Source organism: Chrysochloris asiatica, unplaced genomic scaffold (genome assembly GCF_000296735.1).
Source record: "Chrysochloris asiatica unplaced genomic scaffold, ChrAsi1.0 scaffold00002, whole genome shotgun sequence".
NCBI lineage: Eukaryota > Metazoa > Chordata > Mammalia > Afrosoricida > Chrysochloridae > Chrysochloris > Chrysochloris asiatica.
The window spans coordinates 47,584,429-47,605,150 of record NW_006408520.1 but is presented as its reverse complement, the minus strand read 5'-3'; the positions used below and the strand labels follow the sequence as shown (position 1 = coordinate 47,605,150).

At 40.0% G+C, this 20,722-nt stretch overlaps 1 protein-coding gene across 1 annotated transcript in view; it reads left to right on the top strand.

Moving 5' to 3' along the window:
* The first annotated feature begins 13,104 nt into the window (after positions 1–13,104).
* ST6GALNAC5 (ST6 (alpha-N-acetyl-neuraminyl-2,3-beta-galactosyl-1,3)-N-acetylgalactosaminide alpha-2,6-sialyltransferase 5) overlaps positions 13,105–20,722 on the top strand; it is a 321,400-nt gene continuing 313,782 nt past the window's right edge. Inside the window, exons 1-2 of the mRNA XM_006831025.1 lie at positions 13,105–13,125; positions 13,945–14,181. Coding sequence (XP_006831088.1) covers positions 13,111–13,125; positions 13,945–14,181 — 252 coding nt within the window. The 5' untranslated portion in view covers positions 13,105–13,110. The remainder of the gene's footprint in view (positions 13,126–13,944; positions 14,182–20,722) is intronic.

Sequence of the window (20,722 nt, the reverse complement as noted above, 5' to 3'; positions counted from 1 at the left end):
GTAACTTGTATGATAACTCTTCATTTATTGGCTACTTTTCCTACCCGGTATCACTTCCCCATTCCCCCAATGGCTTGTCCATCATCTGCGTGCCATAAAGTATTTATCCAGGGTATGTATGCCTCTGAGAGAACCCAAAGATGACATGTAAGGCATTTTAAACAAATTTTCTATAGAATTTGGAAATGTAGTCAGAATTATACACACTGTTTTGCATTTTAAAAGTCCTGCTTTTTATTCTCGGGCAAGATGGCCGAATGGACAGACTTCTAGAGCAGACAGATCCTCTGTAACAAGGATGTGGGAGACCAAGTGAAATAGGTACGGATGGTGCTCCTGCAACCCTGAGCTTCAGAGAATAGGACAGAGAGGTAGACTGAGTGCTAAACAGGAGCTGTGAATGAGAAGAAAAACGGACAGACTCTCAGCTGGCCTGGAGTGACACAGCCATCTTGAGCTTTTCTGGGCGGTTATTAATACAGCAGCTTGGAGGCACAGGCTGCCGCTGGAGACTGGCAACAAGAGGGTGCAGTTTTCCTTTGTTCCCCAGGCCTTCTGGCAGCCAGGGCCTTGCCTAGTCCCTACCTTTGCCAGTCCAGAGACCAGAAGCACCCTCTTCTGCAGTGTCGGCTTTGTCTGGGGTGGGGTACTAGGCATGCCAACCCTATATCTGGAACCTGCCCTAAACAGGTACCTCTGGCCACTAGGCTTTCAAGGGTATGGACTGGCCATAACCTTGGCTACCTGGAGTCGCGAGGAACAAGGAAGAACTGCACAAACATCAAAGAAAGAACAGTGTTCACATGCTTAGTCTCTATCACATCCATCAGGAGACAGATAGTGAACACCAATTAAATTTAGTCATCAATTAAATATTAATACAATTATATCACAAAGTCTCAGACAAAACAAACAATTTCAGCTTACACAAAGAAACAAGACAGTTGACTCAACCAAGTGACAAAAATATACTCAGAAAATGTAATACCAGAAATGGTATCAGAACTAGTTGATGAGGAATTTTAAAGAATGGTATTTAAATACCTTCAATGGATTGAGAGAATGATGGAGAAAATTGCAGTTGAAATAAAAGAAAACATACACAAAACCTAAGAAGAATTAAAGAAAGCACTATAAGCGAACACTGACAAAATAAATGAAAAACTGGAAACCATAGAAAGCTAGCAATTAGAAAACCAGAAGGTTAATACTAAGACTTCAGAAATAGACAAACATTGAAAGAACAAAAAAGTAAAACTAAATCAATAGAAGGCCAGATTAGTGAGCTTGAAGACAAATCTCTTAACATTCCATCTGCTGATGGTGGTGGTGGTGTGTCGTGGAGTCAGTTCTTACTCATAGCAACCTTGTATAGGGTTTCTGAGGCTGTAATCTTTAAAGGGAGTAGAAAGCCTCGTCTTTCTTCCACAGAGTAGCTGGTAGTTTCAAACTGCTGACCTTGCAGTTAGCAGTCTTCAAGAGGAACAGCAATAAAAATACTAAAAAAAAAAAAAAAAAAGTCCAAAGAAAGTTTAAAATGTATATGGAACACTATCAGGAGGAATAAGGAGCTCTGGTAGCGTAGTGGTTACGAATCGGGCTGCGAACCTTAAGGTCAGCGGTTCGAAACTACCAGCCGCTCCGCGGGAGAAAGATGAGGCTTTCTACTCCCGTAAGGATTTACACCCTCGGAAACCCTGTACAGGGTCGCTATGGGTCGGAACCGACTCGACGGCACTTAACAAACAAACAAAAAATCAGGAGGAATAACTCATGCTTGTTTGGAATTCCAGAACAGAATGAGAAAAAAAAAAAAAATTTTTTTTTTTTGGAGAAAACTGTGAAAGAGTTGTTAGAAGAAAACTTCCCTAACATTATGAAAGATGATAACAAATACCAAACTGGATACATCCATGCCCCCCCCCAAAAAAAAAATCACCAAAACATATTATAATCAAGCTTTTCTAAACCAAAGACAAAGAAATAATCTTGAGAGCAGCTCAGGAAAAATGAAAAGTTATATGCAAAGGCGAATTAATAAAATTGTGCTCTCATTTCTCAGCAGAAGCCGTGCAAACCAGACAATGAAACGACATATATAAATATCTGAAAGAAAGAAAAAAGCCAACCAAGAATTATATACACAGAAAAATTGTCCATCAAATATGATGTTGAATTTAGGACATTTCTAGAAATTGAAAGAATTTGTAAAAACTGACCAACCTTACAAAAAAATATTAAAGGGAGTTCGATGGCAGAAAACCAACAGCAGACCTGAAATGAACATACATGATAATATGATAACATCACCTAGAACTCAACTCAGATGTAAAAGTATTCAAAGTAAAACAAACCTGGTGATAGTGGTTATGTGCCGTGGAGTTGGTTCCAACTCACAGTGACCATGTACAAGGTTTCCAAGGCTGTATTTCTTTATGAGAGCAGAAAGCCTCATCTTTCTCCCATGGTAAAACAAACCTAAACTTACAAGACTTAAAATAGGAATTGAGAGATACTAGTTTGCAACAAAAATATTTATAAAGTCAACAAAGGAATAATGTAACTAAAGAGTTTCCAAAAGAAGAGGAAACTAAGTAGTAGGTAAAAAGAAACCTAACTGGAGTCCTGGTGTGGCATTGTGGTGTAAGCACTGGATCTCAAGGTTAGTTTGGACAATAAGGTTGGTAATTCAAACTCACCAGTCATTCCTCAGAAACCCAATTCAGGGTTGCTATAAGTCAGAACCTGCTTGATGGCACTTAACAAGTTCTAGCCCAACCACTACTTTTAACACTCACCCCGTTAGTGTTGTGAAGTACTGTTAAGTCAGTTGCAACTCATAGAGATCCTGTATAGGGTTTCTGAGGAGTGACTGGTGAGTCTGAACTGCCAACCTTGTGACTTACAGTCTAGTGCTTATCCTGAAGAGCCACACCAGAAATCCTAACCAAAATCCTAAAACTAAATCAAGTCCTATGCCTAGCTGTTGTGGAGCTGTGGTTTAATGTGCTAGACTACAAAGTTGGTTAGAACTGCAAGGTCAGCAGTTCAAGCTCATCAGCCACTCCTTGGAAACCCAATATAGGATCACTATGGGTTGGAACTGACTTGATAGCACTTAACAATGCCTGGCCTACACCTAGCCATAGTCTTAACCCTAACGTCTTACTCTTACCCCACCCACTCCAAAGAAAGTCCTTCTTTGTATTTATAAATCCTCTTCTGAAAAGTTAGGACATGAACCAATTTAAACATAATACTTGACTAAGAATCTCTTCAATACAGCATCACTAACACTACTCCAGCTAAGACTTCATCTCTGGCTTGTATTTCCTCCACAATCTTCAAGCTGCTGGGCTTCAACCCATTTCAAACTGGATCAGTTACAGTCTAGGAATGAGATCTGAATTTGTAACATGTGCAGGTACTATACTGATAAGCAGAACAGAAAAAATTGTGAGTGGAAGTCTTGAAATGGAGACTTGAAAAAGGCATAGTGAGCCCTTTCCAGAGTTTTGTGTGGGAGATTGGATTATTGTTAGGACCGTGGGGAGTGACACACATTTGATGGTCAACTGCAATCTTTGAGCAGGACATGGTTGTTTTCAACTCTACAGATCAAGAGATCTGTTTGCTATACAATGTTCACATTGCCTTATTTTCTAAGAGAGAGATTAAATTTCTATCAGGGCATCCATCAATCTGTAATTTTTTCCACTCTAGTTATGGTTCGAGTATACCCACATTTTACAAATTTGGGTCCTATCAAATTTTGCTTCATCAGCTTTCATTGAACTAGACAGAACTGATTTGAAGCCCTGCCTAGTTGCTGTTTCTGGCTCAGCCTTTCCCCCCATAAATCCATACTTCTCTCTGTCTCTGGAGAGGTCCACCTGGAAAGCAATTTTGAGCAGGCTGCCACTAGCCTAAATGGCACTTTTGTGTAATTTTTAACAGGCTTTTATCTACTAGAAAATTGTAATATTCTGATACTGTTAGAAGAAAATACCCAAGGGGCATCTTCAAGTAAATGACCAAAATAAAAATGCATATCGGTTATATCTTTAAATGATCATTTAGATGAGGCATTCTTGTGTACTACACAACCTACACAATTCTATGAATTCTGGCCACTCCTACCTCACCCACAAATTATCCTTTACCCAGCAGCTACCAGGAAATACCATACTGTTGTGCTTTTATTCATGCAGTCTCCTCTACCTGGGAACCTTGCCTTCTCCTGCCTATTTCTAGTGACCCATTAAAACTGGCTCAGCAGTTCTCCTTTGCCAGAAATAACATCTGAGCCATTCTGGCCCAGATAGGTGTCCATAATCTATCCCTCCTTTAAATTTCTGTTTGTAATGCAACTTTTACAGTTAGTACATTGGGTTATAGTAACCTGTTAATGAGTTTGTCTTCTATAGTTGAGTATTGCCATCTTATTACTTTTGCATCCCCAGCATCTAATGAAGGCCCTGACCCAAACAGTGAGACAGAGCATTTGGGAAGCAGAAAGTATGTTGATTGTGAGGTTGGCTCTGCAGTCTGGCAGACCTGATCAAAACTTGGTTCTGTCACTTTTGGGCCATTGGCAATGACCTTGAGCAAATTGTATCACATTTCCACACATCAGTTTCTTTTTTTGGTAAAATAGGGATGGTTTCATTGCTTACCTCAGATAGTCACTGTGAATATTAAATAAGTCACTGCCTACAATTAGCAGAATGCCTGAAAGCAGGCACTTAATACATATTAATTATTATTTTTACTATAAATGCAATACACATTTGAAGGATGAATGTGTATCCCTTTATATCAAGCAAACAGTCCCCTATGAAAAATATATCATTTGATTGATTCACTTATATAAATAAAATGGTGGTGAAGACTTTGCATCATACACTTAGTCTAGATAACCACTCTGTCATAAAGATTTTGCTATCCACCTTTTACAAATGAGGAAATTGAGAAGAGAGATCAATGGCTTGCTCTCAGTCACAGGTCAACATGGCCTATGTGATTCTAAAGCTTTTAATGTTAATCATTACACATAAATGATGGAAGGATAAAAGAAGGACCTCACTATCCTATGAGAGGTTGAGGAAATGAGGGATGCTGGTGGAAGGGCATGAGCTGAGATGTGAAGAGGCAATAGAAGGTAGAAAGAGGAGCTTGGAAGTCTAAGTTTAGGGACTACAAATACAGTTTTTATGTCTGGATTGCAGGGATCCTTTGTAAAGAGTCAGAGGTGAAATTAAAAGGAAATGGTGGAGCTGATCTTTGAAAAGGGTCAAAAACATTATGGGGGAAAATATAGTTCCTTTAGCAAATTGTGCTGACAAAACTGCATATCTATTTGCTGAAGAATGAAACAGACCCAAATCTCACACCATATTAGAAAATGAATTCAATATAGATCAAATAACTAAATGTAAAACTTAGAAATATAAACATTATCAATGCAAAACCAGGGACAAGTGTAGGGGATGTGATACATGGCATAAATATTTATCAGTCATAACTGAAAACACAAAAACAGCAGAAGACAAATAGGATAATAGAATTTCCCCAAAATTGACACTTAGGTGTATTAAAGACTCCTAGTATGGCAAAAGGAGCTCTGGTAGCATAGTGGTTATGAATCAGGTTGCTAATCTCACGGTCAACAGTTCGAAACTACCTCAGTCAAGCCTAGTAAATTATTTGGTGGGGACTCTCCAGCTGTTGCACAGGAGAAAGATGAGGTGTTCTGCTCCTGTAAAGATTTACAGCCTCGGAAACCCTGTATAGGTTCACTATGAGTGGGAACCAACTCCACAGCACATAACAACAAGTGTGGCAAGGATAAACTATGGACTGCGAATCACAAGGTTGGCGATTCAAACCTATCAGCTGCTCTTCAGAAACCCTGTACAAGGTTGCTATGAATTGGAATCGACTAGCTGGCTCTTAGCAACAATAGCAACATGTGCATTAAAAGATTTCCCCAAAAGAGTAAAAAGAACCCACAGAATGGTAAAAAAAAAAAAAAATTGCCAATAATATATCAGATAAGGGACTAATCTCTAAAATTTATAGAATGCTTCAACACCTCAACAGGAAAAAGACAAATAATCCAATTTAAATATGGAGAGAGGACATGAACAGATATGTAACCATACTTATTCAATCAGTATGTTGATAAAATTTCGTGGAAGCTAGACTATATAAACAAGAGCAAGTCTTCAGTGGAGGAAGACTCATTAACAACCTGCAATACACAGACGATACAAACTTGCTTGTTGACAATGAAGAAGACTTGAAGCATTTACTGGTGAAGATCATAGACCACAACCTTCAGTATGGATTACACCTCAACATAGATAAAACAAAATTTCTCACAAGTGGACCAATAAGCAATATCACAATAAATGGAGAAAAGATTGAAGTTGGCAAGAATTTCATTTTACTTGGATCCACAATCAATGTTCATGGAAACAGCCCTCAAGAAATCAAACAGCATATTGGATTGGACAAATCTGTATAAAAAAATCTCTTTATAGTGTTAAAAAGCACTATAAATACTAAGGTGTACCTGAAACAAGCCATGCTGTTTTCAGTTGCCTCATATGCATGTGAAAGCTGGGTAACAGTCCTAATGTGACACTGTGTGGTGCTGAGGGCTAATGTGCTGGACTGCAAAGTAGGTTTGAACCACAAGGTTGGTGGTTCAGGTTTACCAGCAGCTTCTTGGAAATCCTATACAGGGTCGTTATAGATCTGAACTGACTTGATGGCACTTAACAACAACAAGTGACTGCAAAGTTGGAAGTTCAAATCTATCAGCCACTCCTCAGAAATCAACACTCATGCAAACAGCAGCCAAGAAATCAAATGGCATTTTGAGTAAATCTGCCACACAAGATCTTTTTAAAGTAAAGTGTTCGAGTATAAGGACTAAGGTGCATCTGACCCAAGGCATGGTATTTTCAATACTTTCATATGCATATGAAAGTTGGACAATGAGTAAGGAAGACCACAGAATAACTGATATATTTAAATTGTAGTATTGGAGAAGAATATCAAAGGTGCCATGGATTACCAGGAGAACAAACAGGTCTGTATTGGAAGAAGTATAGCCAGAGAGCTCCTTACAAGTCAGGATGGTGAAAGTTCATCTTTTCAGACATGTTATCAGGAAGTACCAGTCTCTGAACAAGGACATGCTTGGTAAAGTGAGAGTCAGTGAAAAAGAGGAAGACCCTCAATGAGATGCATTGGCACAGTGGCAGTAACAATGGGTTCAAAAGTAACAAAAAAGGATGGCACAGGACTAGGCAGTGCTTGTACATAGGGTCACTGTGAGCAGAAACTGACTCGACAGCACCTAACAACAACAATAAATTGGAACTGACTGGACAGCATTTACCAAAAACTAACAACAACAGTAACTTTCTGGGCAGCTTCAGCCAAAGTACTTAATTCTCTGTGTTTCAGTTCTCTGTAAAACAGGGAAAATAATACAAGGTGTTCCCAATTTGCAATGTATTTCACTTACCACTATCCTTTGAGTGAGTGTGTGTGTGTGTGTAAATATTATTGTTAGTAGGGTGTATGACATACAGTGTTGCAGTATATAATTTGCCAACGTTATAATTCTCACGCCAATCCTCAGAGGCAAATAAAGATCGATTTTTAAAGATACAAATAATAAAAGGCAATAATAATGAAAACAAACAAACGAAAAACAATAAAGGGTTCTACTTTTATCAGGACCAACTCATTCATAACCAATAGAATGGAAGCCTGTTGTAAGTTGAGGACTACCTGTATTAGCTGCAGGTTATAGCAACAACTGTGAGGCTTGATCAGTACTGGGCAGTGTTCATTCTATTATGCAAAAGGTCGCTATGTTGTTGTTGTTAGATGCCATTGAGTCGGTGCCAACTCATAGTGAACTTATGCACAGCAGAACGAAACACTGTGCAATCCTGGACCAACCAGAAGACAGAGTTTTGATTACCTCACCACTATGAGTCGGTACCAACTCCACAGCACCTAACAACAACAATAGGGTTGCTGTGACACTTTAAATAAGTACATAAAGCTCTAAAAATCATGCCTATCACATTGTAAGGGCTAATAAAGTTATAATCCTCAATTATGTGCCAGGCTTAACAGATAAACACAATAATAGAATATAGTGCCAGTTCTAGAACATTTATAGTTGGTTAGGCATCGCTGGATGGCAGGAATGAATAAATGCTATACTACTAACTGGAAGATTGGTGGCTCAAATCTACCCAGAGGAGTCTCTGAAGTAAGGCCTGGTGATCGGTTTCCAAAAGGTCACAATTGTGAAAACCCTAGAATTCAGTTCTACTCTGCACACATGGGTTGCATGAGTCAGAACTGAAATGATGGCAATTAACACCAAGATCACAGAGTTATTAGGTACATGCTGCTTTCAAGTTCAGTTTATTAATCACAATAGTAAAATATTGGTGATAAATATAATAGTTTGTTAGTATTGCTCTAAGTCATAATATTTTTAATTTCCTCACATGCATGTGAAATCTAGGTAATGAATAAAAAAAAAATGAACTGATGCCTTTGAATTACAATGTTGGCAAAGAGTATTGAATGAATATACCATGGTATGTCAGAAGAATAGACAAATCTGTGTTGGAAGAAGTACAACCAGAATACTCCTTAAAACTGACGATGGTGAGACATCATCTATGTATTTTAGAAATGTTATCAAGATGGGCCAGTCTCTGAAAGAGGACATCGTACTTTGGAAACTATGTGAGAAAGAGTAAGCGCCTCAATGAGATGGTTTGACACAATGGCTGCAAAGCTGGGATCAGACATAGATATAATTGTGGGGATGGCACAAACTGGTCGGTGTTTTGTTCTGTTGTACGTAGGCTCATTATGAGTTGAAACCAACTTGACAGCACCTAACAGCTCTAAGCACTTCAATTGTAATGTGTCATTTACCCTTCCCAACAATATTGTGAGGTAAGTGCTTTTGCTAGTTTACAGATGAGAAAACTAAGTCGTAGAGAAACTAAGTAACTTACCAAGATCAGAGCACTAATTCATCAATTCAGAATCCTGGATATTGGCATCCGAACTCCAGAGCCTTGCTCTCAACCACCAGCTCTTTAGGCCTAGTCTTTGAAACGAAGCAAGATAAGTAAACCACAGTACATGAATGGATAAAGTATCAAATTTGTTCTAGGACCCTTTTCCCATTGCTAAATCAGGACTTCGAACCTTTTCTTACCAGGCCAGTCAAGGTCAATGGAGCCAAACCAGTACAGAACTAAATACGTAAAATGTGGATGATAACCAGAATAGGAAAAACCATGGGTTGACAGTCCTCTTAGAAAACAAGGGCCATGTGTGGGTTGAATACATAGCAACCAAATCATGTGACCATGCAATTGGAAATATTGGTGTCTGGCTCAAAGATGACCACCAACTAACTATACGACTCTGAATGTGTGTTGTTCTCCACAGTTCTGACAGCAATCTAGCCTCCTGAGTCAAACTCTTGATTATACCTCTTCTGAGTTATCCATTTCAGGACATCAGCTTATGATTTTTCCTATTCTGGCTAATGTTCTAGTACATCCCCATTTTACAAATGTGAGTCTGTTGTGATTTCACTTTGTTGGCCATGACTGAATTTTTTTAACAGGTTTGAACTGGTTCAAAATCTTGTACTAAACAATTTAATTTTATTGTATTTAGTAGAACTATTTTTTTCTTTAAGATTATGAGGTGGAAAGTAATTCCATATCAAAGGGAGTTCACATTATTTGATTCATAATTAAACAAACATGTCTGCTTCTTAATTCAGTCACTCAGGACCCAAGGATTCCCTGGAGTCTGTCCTTCCTCCATCGGTGCCTTTTTGGAGCATGTACAGATTTCCTCTGAGCTTCAGATTCCAGCCAGCCCTCTCCTTGCCCCACCACATGCCTGTTTCATAAATTCTCAGCTTCACTTTATCACATAACCTTCATTGTGGAACACTCAATTTCTTTTCCTTTCCTTTCCTTTTCTTTCAAGAATTGAAATCTATTTAACTGGATATGATGGCATCAGAAATTAAAATGTGGTAAAGTTTCAAATGCTAAGAAATCCACCTAAGCAAATTGTGATTCCTCAATTCACTTTGCATTGAACTGGGAAAGTTAGACAAACCAAAGAAGCCTCAATGACTTGCCTACTTGCACTCTAAGTAGATCAAGTGTTTGTGAATGCTGCCCATTTTCTGTTCTTTCTAGCTATTCAAATTATTAAATTAAAGCTGTGCTTAAAACTACAGAAACCTTTATGGGTACCTTTGGAACACCAAACCCCTCAGATTTAAATTAAGTAAGCCCTCAGAATTCAAAGGAGAAATCAAGTCTTTTGATTATTTCCTAATTTATAATATTTATTTTTTAGCATAAGGTTATGTGTTTGGGAATAAATTGTAAGCTCTTTGAGTGCAGACATGGTCTACTCATCCAGATATGGGTGGCTTATAGTAGGTACTTAACATAGTAGGTGCTTGATAAATATACATTACCTATGTTATTGTTGTTGTTAAGTGCCGTCAAGTTGATTCTGACCCAAAGCAGCCCCGTATAGGGTTTCTAAGGAGCAGCTGGTGAACTTGAACCACCCACCTTGCAGTTCAAACAACTTTGCAGTCTGACACACTAGCTCACAGCGCCACACCAGGACTCCACATTACCTACGGTAAGGCACTGTCTTTTACTGATCACTCTTCAACTTGTCTCAGCACAGACACATACACACTTACAAATATCCACATACACACTCCGTTATGAGAGTTTTGAGGACAGTGTCTATGCCGTAACCTACATTCTGTAATCTTAATCTATGCCTTTGCATTCCCTAATATAGAACCTACCAGATAGCAGGCGATCGTTAAGTGATCATTGACTTCAACAGCATAGATTTTTATTTGTTACTTATATCCTGTACCTGCCTTTCTCTTATCCACTTTGTCCATTTGGATCTCAGGGCCAAGTGCCTAAAACCATTTCCTCAATTTAGTGGTATATTTGAGAACCAGGGATGTTGAAATCATCCAATCAACATCAGAAGTACATTTCTAAATTTACTCTGACCATTTCATAAGTAGATTTAGCAACTAGTTACCGGTTATCTCAGGAGGAGGGGGGGAAAAAGCATGTGCTTAATGAATTTGGTAAGACATACTGTGTAACAGATGTCCAATGTGGCACAATGAGTTTATATCATAAATATGATGTCTTTGTTTGGCATGACAAAATATATTAGAAATATTTTATCGGTCCCTGGACGACTTGCTGGTTGGAGAGGCAGCAATCCTGGGAAATGCAGGAGCTGCCTCTAGTAGCAACTCAAAGGCAGCTCTGGAGAAACACAGATAATCTGCTAGCAATGATTCATCAAACTGGCCCTTTGTTTCACTAATTTGAGCATCAAGTGCCACCATACAATAAAGAATTGCCAAGACCTGATAAGATTCTCCTCTGGCTGCTGCTTTTCCTGCCCTAACAACTGGTACTATTCATGCCTCAACACAAACTGAATAAATAGCTCCAAGTCTGGCTGTGTTGGACAGTCTTTCACATTTTTTGCTTTTCCTTGAAAGGCTAAATGTTATATATTTCTTGCCTTCCTTGGAAATATTTTGCACTGGGAAAATAGTTCAAGTTATATTTAATCATTTCAACTTTCTTAATACTAAGTATGAAAGGATGCCTCCTAAGTTAAATATAGTTCCTGTTGTAGCATCAGCCTAGCAATGGATTAATGAAGATTAAAAACGGATTGTAATGCCTTTTTTGGCCTTGAGAAAGCTGTTATTGTGCCCATGGTTCAGTTGGCCTGCTGATCATTTCCATCTTAATGTAATCTTTAACATTATACTGCTACAGGTGAGGTGTTAAGTAATACATTAAGAGAACTATTTTCACTGAACAATTTCAAAAGAAATATGTTTTTAGTTAAATTAAGCATTTAGCAAATGCCACTTGTAATTCAATGAAGGGGAGATAGTATCCTTAAAACAGGTTGTTGATATGAAATTCCCAATATAAAACAATAATTACATTATTACTTCATGGAAATTTTGAATGCGAAATTATCTGTCAGTATAGTACAGCAACATAAGGAAACTATAAAGGCCGTGAGATCTCTATGAAATAAGCAGTGAGCACTTTTATTACTAGCAGTCAGAAATTTTTCATTAAAATTAGGAAGAATCTACAGGTCCAGTTAATCATATGGCTGCAATGTGCTGAATGTATTTAAAACTTTAACATCATTTAGATGAACACTAGGAATCTTAAAGGAAGAATCAAGTACAAATTGTAATGTTTAAAACAAATAATGAATAAAATATTTTGGATGAAATATTGTCATATTAAAGATTGCACAAGAATGACTGGATTTACCAAACTACAATTAAGAGAGAAGATGATGTTAGAAATCGAACATTTGGGAAACTGAAATAATAAACAATTTTGGGAGAAATATAATTTCGTGATCGATTTCTTCATGCTACGAATGTGAATACACAACCTACAAATAAGACTATTGACATTTGGTCTGTTGGCTTGAGTTTATTAAAATAAGAAAAACAAAAATTTACTTTTCAAATTTCCAAAGGGCTATCAAATTCAGAATCCAGTCGGGTTCACCTTCATTTTTACTTGATGACTTCATAAAAGATAAATAAGCCCTCAGTCCAAGAGGTGTGTATATGGCATGGTTAACTCTCTCGCCCCAGAAATTCCATTAGACTGGAAATATTATTTGGGGACTGGGGTGGGAGACGGATGCAGAGGTCTTTAGGACCCAGCAGGCGGCGGCAGGCAGCAGTTGTGTAGATCACTGAGAGACTACGAGGGTCCGGTTCAGTTTTAATTCTCTCTAATCTCTGCAACAGCAGCGTTTCCTGGGTCCCAGGGCTCCGGCGCTTGCTCAGCCGCGGACGGCCGCCGTGCGACAATCAGAGCCACCTTTGCTCCATCACTCACCATGGAAACCCTCCAAGAAAAAGTGGTTCCGGACGCGCGTGCCTGAGGATTCCGCACAAAAGAGGTGCCCAAAATGAAGACCCTGATGGTGAGTCAGTTGTTACAACTCCTCTGGGCTGATGCTGGCACCCGCGAGCGCAGCGTCCCCAGGCGCAGGGGAGAACCCGGGGGGCGCCTAACCCTGCGCCGCGAGGTCGCCTGTTATAAAGGGACAACTTTCCACCTGCTCAGCGTCCCCTTCCGACTCCCCAGTTCTGCCTGGCTAGGAATCCCAAAACCGTGATGGGGAACTCGGGTTGCCTTGGCTCTTGGAGCTTGGCCAGAGGTCCGAGGGGCCAGCTGAGAGCTGAAGCACCGGTGGTGGGCTGAGCAGATTGCTCGGGGTACTGGAGGTACCCAAGAGGAACAACCTGGCAAAACTGAGAGGGGCAGGGAGGGGGAACCTTTACAGACTTTCTTGGTTTTCTTGTTGGATTTCAAACTTGCAAGAATCGCCGAGAGAGCCCTAGGGATCTAAGAAAGAAAGGGGGGTGCAATGGCTAAACATTACAGCAGCTGAACTGGAGCAGAGGGCCATCTACCCAAAGTGCGAGCTGACCCCTGCCCTCACCCGCCGGGCGCGCACTGCCTCCCGCAGCCCCGCAGCCAAGAGCGCTTACCACCTGCCCTCTGCCTAGAGATCTGGGCGCCTGTGGCCCTCGAGTAGGGATGCGCCCGGAGCTTCCCCTGCCGTACGCACGAGAGCGGTGTCTTCTCTCGCGTGTTGCGCTCTGGGTGACTGGGGCCCGGGCCATCTGCGCCCTCGTACCTCCCCTCCGGTCAGACCTTTGCGCGGGTATCCCGGGTAGGCACCCTCCTCCCGGTTCCGCCCTCAACCGTTTCTCTTCTCTCTCCCGCCTGCTCGCAGCGCCATGGTCTGGCAGTGTGTTTAGCGCTCACCACCATGTGCACCAGCTTGTTGCTCGTGTACAGCAGCCTCGGCGGCCAGAAGGAGCGGCCCCCGCAGCAACAGCAACAGCAGCAACAGCAGCAGGCGGCGACCGGCAGCGCTCAGCCGCCTGCGGAGAGCAGCCCCCCGCCGCGACCCGGGGTGCCCTTGGGACTGCGGCCATTGGACGGATACCTCGGCGTGATTGACCACAAGGTGACACCTCGCCCTCCCGCGCGCCCGCCACTCAGTCTGGGGATCCCGCACACCTGAACCTGTCCCCTTTTCCGGGCTGGGAGGTGCAGTGAGTAGATCCCCTTCTCTGGCTGCAAGGGGAATGGAACCATTGGGATGGGGTGGGGTTAATTCCTGTTTGTTGTGAATTTCTTTTGGAGAAGAAATGCAAAGTTTTTCAGAGAATAGGGATGAGGTGAGTGGATCCTTAAATGCCAAGTTCCTAACAGCAACCGGCTCTGGAACTAAAACCTGCCCTTCATACCCAGAATGAAGATGCCGGTTGGTGTCCGGTTTCTGACACCTCGGGTTTGGCAGCGAAGGAACTCTCTTCCGCGGGGGTGGGGGGGTGGGGGTGTATAAGGTGGCGCTGGTACTGTCCAGAGCGTTCCTAGGACCCAGATCCTGAGGATAAGGAGCTCCCACGTGTGACTCTGATCCCTCCTTATTGCCCTGAGCTGAATTACCCCAGTTCTGGGGAGAGGGATATTCTGTCTGCTGCAGAAGGCTTGAGACACAAAATTGGCTTGAAAGTATCCATTGAGAACCTGTTTTCCTCAGCCTCTGGCTTGGCTAATAATGAATACGATGAATCTTTAAAAATTGGGCCTCCTTTCGTTCGAATAATAAATCTCTGGTTTCAGTGTGTGAAGCCTTTGGGAAAACCCTAATCAAGTTTTCCGATTCTGGAAAGATATTTTAATACAGTTTAAATGTATCTTCCATTATTTGAAGCTGTTAATATGATTTTATTAAAACACGTATTACTTGGTATCTATTCTATACAACTACAGGATTTCTTGAAAATTCCCAACTATCCTGCTTCTTGTATTATTGAATTTTATGGTTGTGTACTACAGTGTGTTCCTTTTGTATGAAAAGATTGTTTTTAGCATGCATGGAAAAGCCAACTTTTTTTTAAAGTAGCAATCAAATATTGTCATTCACCAGATGCAGTGCATAGTGTTAAGAATTTTGGAGAGTGTAAAAGAATTTAAGGTAGGACACAGTCTTCAAAGATTTTTGAATGGCTGTGGATAAAAACAACTTGCTATGCAATGTGGATAGTTGGATGGATAGATAGATAGATAGATAGATAGATAGATAGATAGATAGATAGATAGATAGATAGATAGATAACCAATAGATTTAAATGTATAGTGAATGCCAGATACAAATAGTAAAGTTCTCTGTGTGTGCAGGGATGAGAAAAATTGCTATGCTGGAAGAATCAAGGCAAACTTCTTTGAAGACGTGTCGCTTATAGTCAGAAAAATTCAGAGAAGCAGAAAACAGAGAGATTTTATTGGAGAGTGATTTATTTGCCCATTTATTTATTTTAAGCTGGTAGAGTCTTAAAATCTAAAATCAGAGAGCCATCAGTCTTATAATTACAGTTTCACTTTTCTCTGCAAGTTGTTGATTGATTACACACTTTGTATCTGCATGTGCAAGCAACCCATAATGGCTGAATACTAGGAAAGTTTAGACTGGTTTTGGTTGTTGGTGTATGTGATGTTTAGGTGTAACTGGTGTATAATGAATACATTGAATTCACTGGATTTTCATGACTGTTGTTTACTGTAAATGGTTATCTTTTATTTGTGAAGCCTCAATGAAAAGGAATACCAAAACATAAATTTGCTGAAAGTTTTGCTCTGCCTCTGGAAAGATAGTTCTGATACGTTCCTTCTTGCAGTCTACTGCTGGACATTTAAGGATATTAAGAGTCCTGGTGTCGCACGGTGGATTAATGCGCTGGATTCAAGGTCTCTTTGAATAGCAAGGTCAGTGGTTCAAGCTCATCAGCCTCTCCTCAGAAACCCTACACAGTGTCCCAATGAGTTAGAACCTACTGGATGGCACTTAACAACGACAACAAGACAAAGTATGCCCTTGTGTTCATTTTCAAAACAATGCTGAAATATATGATCCCATTTTTTAATGTTTTCAGAGCCTTGATTAATTAAAGAATAAACAGCCTTTTTTTTTTTACTTTATAAGGAATATTGAGATTTTACATGAGAAACAGCAATAATCTGTAGTAAAAGGATTTTATAAAATGTTCAGTGTTCTATGAAAGATATTGTGAAAATCACTTGGAATTCTTAGCAGAGAAGTACAAATATAACCAGACAAGTCTTTTTAGACAATTATCGGACAATTTCAGAGAAATTCTTTCATAGAAAACCAACATCTCACAAAATCGCATTCCCAAAGACAATATCAACAGAGCTTACTCCACTCCAAGCAAAGGAACAAAAGCAAATCTTAAAAATGATGACTTCTTTCTAGGCATTCTCCCAATTGTCCCACTTCACTGTATGTAAACTTCTGCTCAAAATCTAATCGCTCACCCTATTTACTGTTACAATTTGTTGTTGCTCCTGGCTGCCTTTAAGCTGGCCCTTGATTCTTGGCAAACCCTGTGTAGAATGGGAATGGACTATTGTGATTCATAGGGCTTTCATTGGCTGACTTCTCCGAAGAAGATCACCAAGTCTTTCTTCCTGGTGGTGGTTGTGTGCCATGCAGTTAAGTTCCAATTCATAGCGACCCTGTATAGGGTTTCTTAGAGTGTAAAACTTTACAGGAGCAGAAAGCCTCATCTGTCTTCTAAGGAATGGTTGGTAGTTTTGAACTGCTGACCCTGAGGTTAGCAGCCTGACTTGTAACCACTACACTACCAGAGAAACTCTGCTGAGACCTGTCCAGCAGCATCCTAGTGACACCCAGGCCTCCACGTGACACACAGGTGATGACTATTTGAGATGCATTGACCAGAAATTGAATCCAGGTCTCCGACATGAAAGGCAGCAAGAACTCTACTGAGCCACCGGTGCCCTCCTGCTGCTACTTACTGCCTGGAAATTGGAAATTGGACAGAGTTACATTTCTGATGGCATTCTGCAGGTGCATGTATAAAACGTTGTTTATATCTTCTCCAAAAGTTGCTGTTTAATTTGAGTTTGTTTGGGATCTTCCTATAGAATTGCTCAGACAGGTTTAGAAATCATTTAACAAAATGACAGAAAAAAATGTTTATAATTAACAGAGAGAAGGGTAACAAATATAAGCTTTTTTATTCTTATTACATTGCCAGATGATACTCTTCTGTTTTGTTTTTTGTTTGTTTGTTTGTTTGTTTCACTCTCATATCAGGATTTAGAAAAATTACAGGATGTACTGAATGTGGTGACCAGCAGGCCATATGTTTGTCCATATTGAATCGTAATTTGAACAGATATTTTATTTGCTGTTGATTTAGGAGTCTGGAGAGAGTTACAGATACCATTTAGGAAAATGTTCACATCACCATGGTAGGAGGTCCCAAAGACTGATAAATATGTAGTGTTTATGTTCAGTTACACGATGGCATTAACATTATTATAACTCCAAGATTAAATCCAACAGGTGGTCCTAATCCCCAACACCTGAATTTCACAAATTACAGCCTGTCTGCAGTGATAGTCATGTCTCATACGACTGCAGACGGAATTACTGTTGAGATTAAATCACTATGTACTTGTGTTGAAATATATGCTGTAAATCAAGGCAGTAATCATTGATGAGTAATATGTGTTGACGCTTAAAATACCACTTTACATGGACATATTCCCCATTTACTCTTTTGGACTATCGAATGAAATGATAATTCCACTTCGACTAAATGAACGTTATTTGTAGTTCCTTGTGTTAGCAAAGGCATTTCATTTTCTGTTAGATCCTTTCTTTCCATTACCAACTCTTCTCCACAGACCTTTCCACCAAAAAATGTTTCACCAACTCCTTTCCATTTTGTAATCTGTGCCTAACAGGTTCTTTATCTGCATCCTGCCCTTACTCTTTTCATCTCCTTTTTTGGGAGCCATTGATTTCTAACCAGATCAGCTGGACGTAAGTAAATAAGTCAAATTTCATGGCTTGAAAAACATCTGTGTTTGGAACAGCAACATAATATATGATCAGTCTTTTATTGTTTTTTTTTAAATAGAGAAGCTAAATACCCACTAAATCAAGCCAACCTCAGCAGAAAGCTCCAAGTCTCAGAGCAGAGTGGAAGGGGAATGAAGCGCTATTCTTTTCTCCAGTCTAAATCTGGTCTGAGCAGATAAAGTCATTTGCCATCTGGTGGTCCTTGTGAAGTGAAACTGTGAGATGATTCCCATTTCCAGTGGACAGAAGCCCTTATCACAGAGGGGCCATTGTCACCTGGGATGCCCTTTTCTAGTTGGCTTATGAAAGGCAGTGGTCAATGGGGTCTAAAGTTGAGCAGCTGCCTTCTCATTTCAGAAGTAGCCCCCAAAGACAGATTTTACATATGCCAACAATATACTAGTCTTTGGTTCTCTACTCTAGGTAAAGCTGTATAGTAGTAGCAGTAGTTCTATTGATTGATATATATTCAGTTGGAGCAATAAAACAGGTCACTGCAAGTTTTGAATAAAAATTCAAAACCAGAAAAGCGGTATATGGAGTTTAAATTATTTTGATGCTAGAATAAATATTCCTACTTTAGAAAAGCTTACAAATTACCTAATGAAAGTTTGCACCACTCATTAGACCCTACTTTATAACATCTGAGTCATCCAATGATACGAATAGTAAATTTGAATCTCAAAGAAATTCAAAGTTCGCTAATTCTAAGTAATAAAGTATTATGAAATTAAAATTGCAGCAATGATGAAACCCTGCTATCCAAAGAATCAGCCAATAGAAATCATGAAAGGAATTGTTTTTCATGGGTAAGGAGTCTTGGAATAATATGATTGCTTTTAATGGGAAATGTATTGTATAACATTTATTAAAATATGTAACCTTCCTCAATTCTTTGCAAGCCAGGAGTAGGTCTTGAGATTCCCACAGGTAAAATCCTAGGAGAATTACATGCCATAGTTCAGTCCACACTTTGTGGGTAAAGTAGACCTGGCTCCCTCTCAAATTCTAGGCATGCTGGTCCTTAAAGATACATTCGACCTCAGGATGCACGTGCATCATGGATCGAATTGTTTCCCTACAAAATGTATGTCAATTTAGCTTTGCCATTATTATTATTCTCAGTGGTTTAGCAGTTATGCAATAATGTAAAGTGGCAGTTAATATACTGATGCAATCATTCTCATCTTGTGATCGAATGTGATTAGCCAGTCATTTGTTATGGACATTAGGGTGGGATGCAGAACCTTCTGTTGTTGTTGTTGCTAGGTGCTCTTGAGTCAATTCCAGTTCATAACAACCCTATGCACAATAGAACAAAACACTCCCTGGTCCTGCTGCATCCTTATAACTGTTGTTATGTGTGAACCCATTGCTGCTGCCACTGTACCAATCCATCTCATTGGGGGCCTTCCTTTTTTTATTGACTCTCCACATTACCAAGCAGGATGTCCTTCTACAGGGTCCTGTCCCTCCTGATAATATGTCTGAAGCATGAGAGATGAAGTCTTACTGTCCTGGCTTCCAAGGAGCATTTTGGTTCTACTTCTTCCAACAGAGATTTGTTCATTCTTCTAGCAGTCCATGGTACTTCTAATATTCTTCTCCAACACTGTAATTCAAATGTTTCAATTCTTCTATGTTCTTCCTTATTCACTGTCCAACTTTCACATGCTTATGTGAAAAGGCCATAGCTTAAGTTAGGCTTACCCTAGTCCTCAAGCTGACATCTTTGCTCTTCAACACTTTAAAGAAGCCTTGTGTAGCAGATTTGCCTAATGTAATATGTCATTTGATTTCTTGATTGCTGCTTCCATAAGTGTGGATTGTGGATCCAAGCAAAATGAAGTATTTGACAATATTTTCTCCATTCATCACGATGGTATTTATTGGTACAGTATTGAGGACTTTTGTTTTCTTTACATTAAGGTGCAACCCATACTGAAGGTTGTGAACTTTCTAGACCCAGGGAAAGATTGATGCCAAGATACATGAAGATCTCTCAGATGCTGCAGAAAGACAATGACCATTCCCCACCCCCCCAAGACCTATCAGAGAGAGAAAGCCTTTCTCTAGAGCTGGCACCTTGAATTTGGACTTGTTGTTGTTGTTAGGTGCCATAAAGTTGGCACCGACTCATAGCAGCCCTAGCACAGCAGACTGAAACACTGCCCTATCCTGGGCCAACCTCACTACTGTTGCCACGCTTGAGTCCATTGATGCTGCCTCCTGGCCAATCCATCTCGTTGGGGATCTTCCTCTTTTTCACTGAACCTCCACCTTACTAAACATGCTAGCCTTCTCCAGTGACTGGTTCCTCCTGACAATATGTCCAAAGTATGAGAGATGAAATTTGGCCATCTTGGCCTCCAAGGAGCACTCTGGCTGCACTTCTTCCAAAATGGATCTATTGGTTCTTTGGGCAGCATGTGGCATTTTCAATATTCTCCTCCAATACCATAACTCAAAAGCGTCAATTCTTCTATGGTCTTCCTTAGTCACTGTCCAGCTTTCACATGCATATGAGGTTATTGAAAATAGCATGGCTTGGGTCAGACACACCTTAGTCTTCAAGCTGATATCTTTG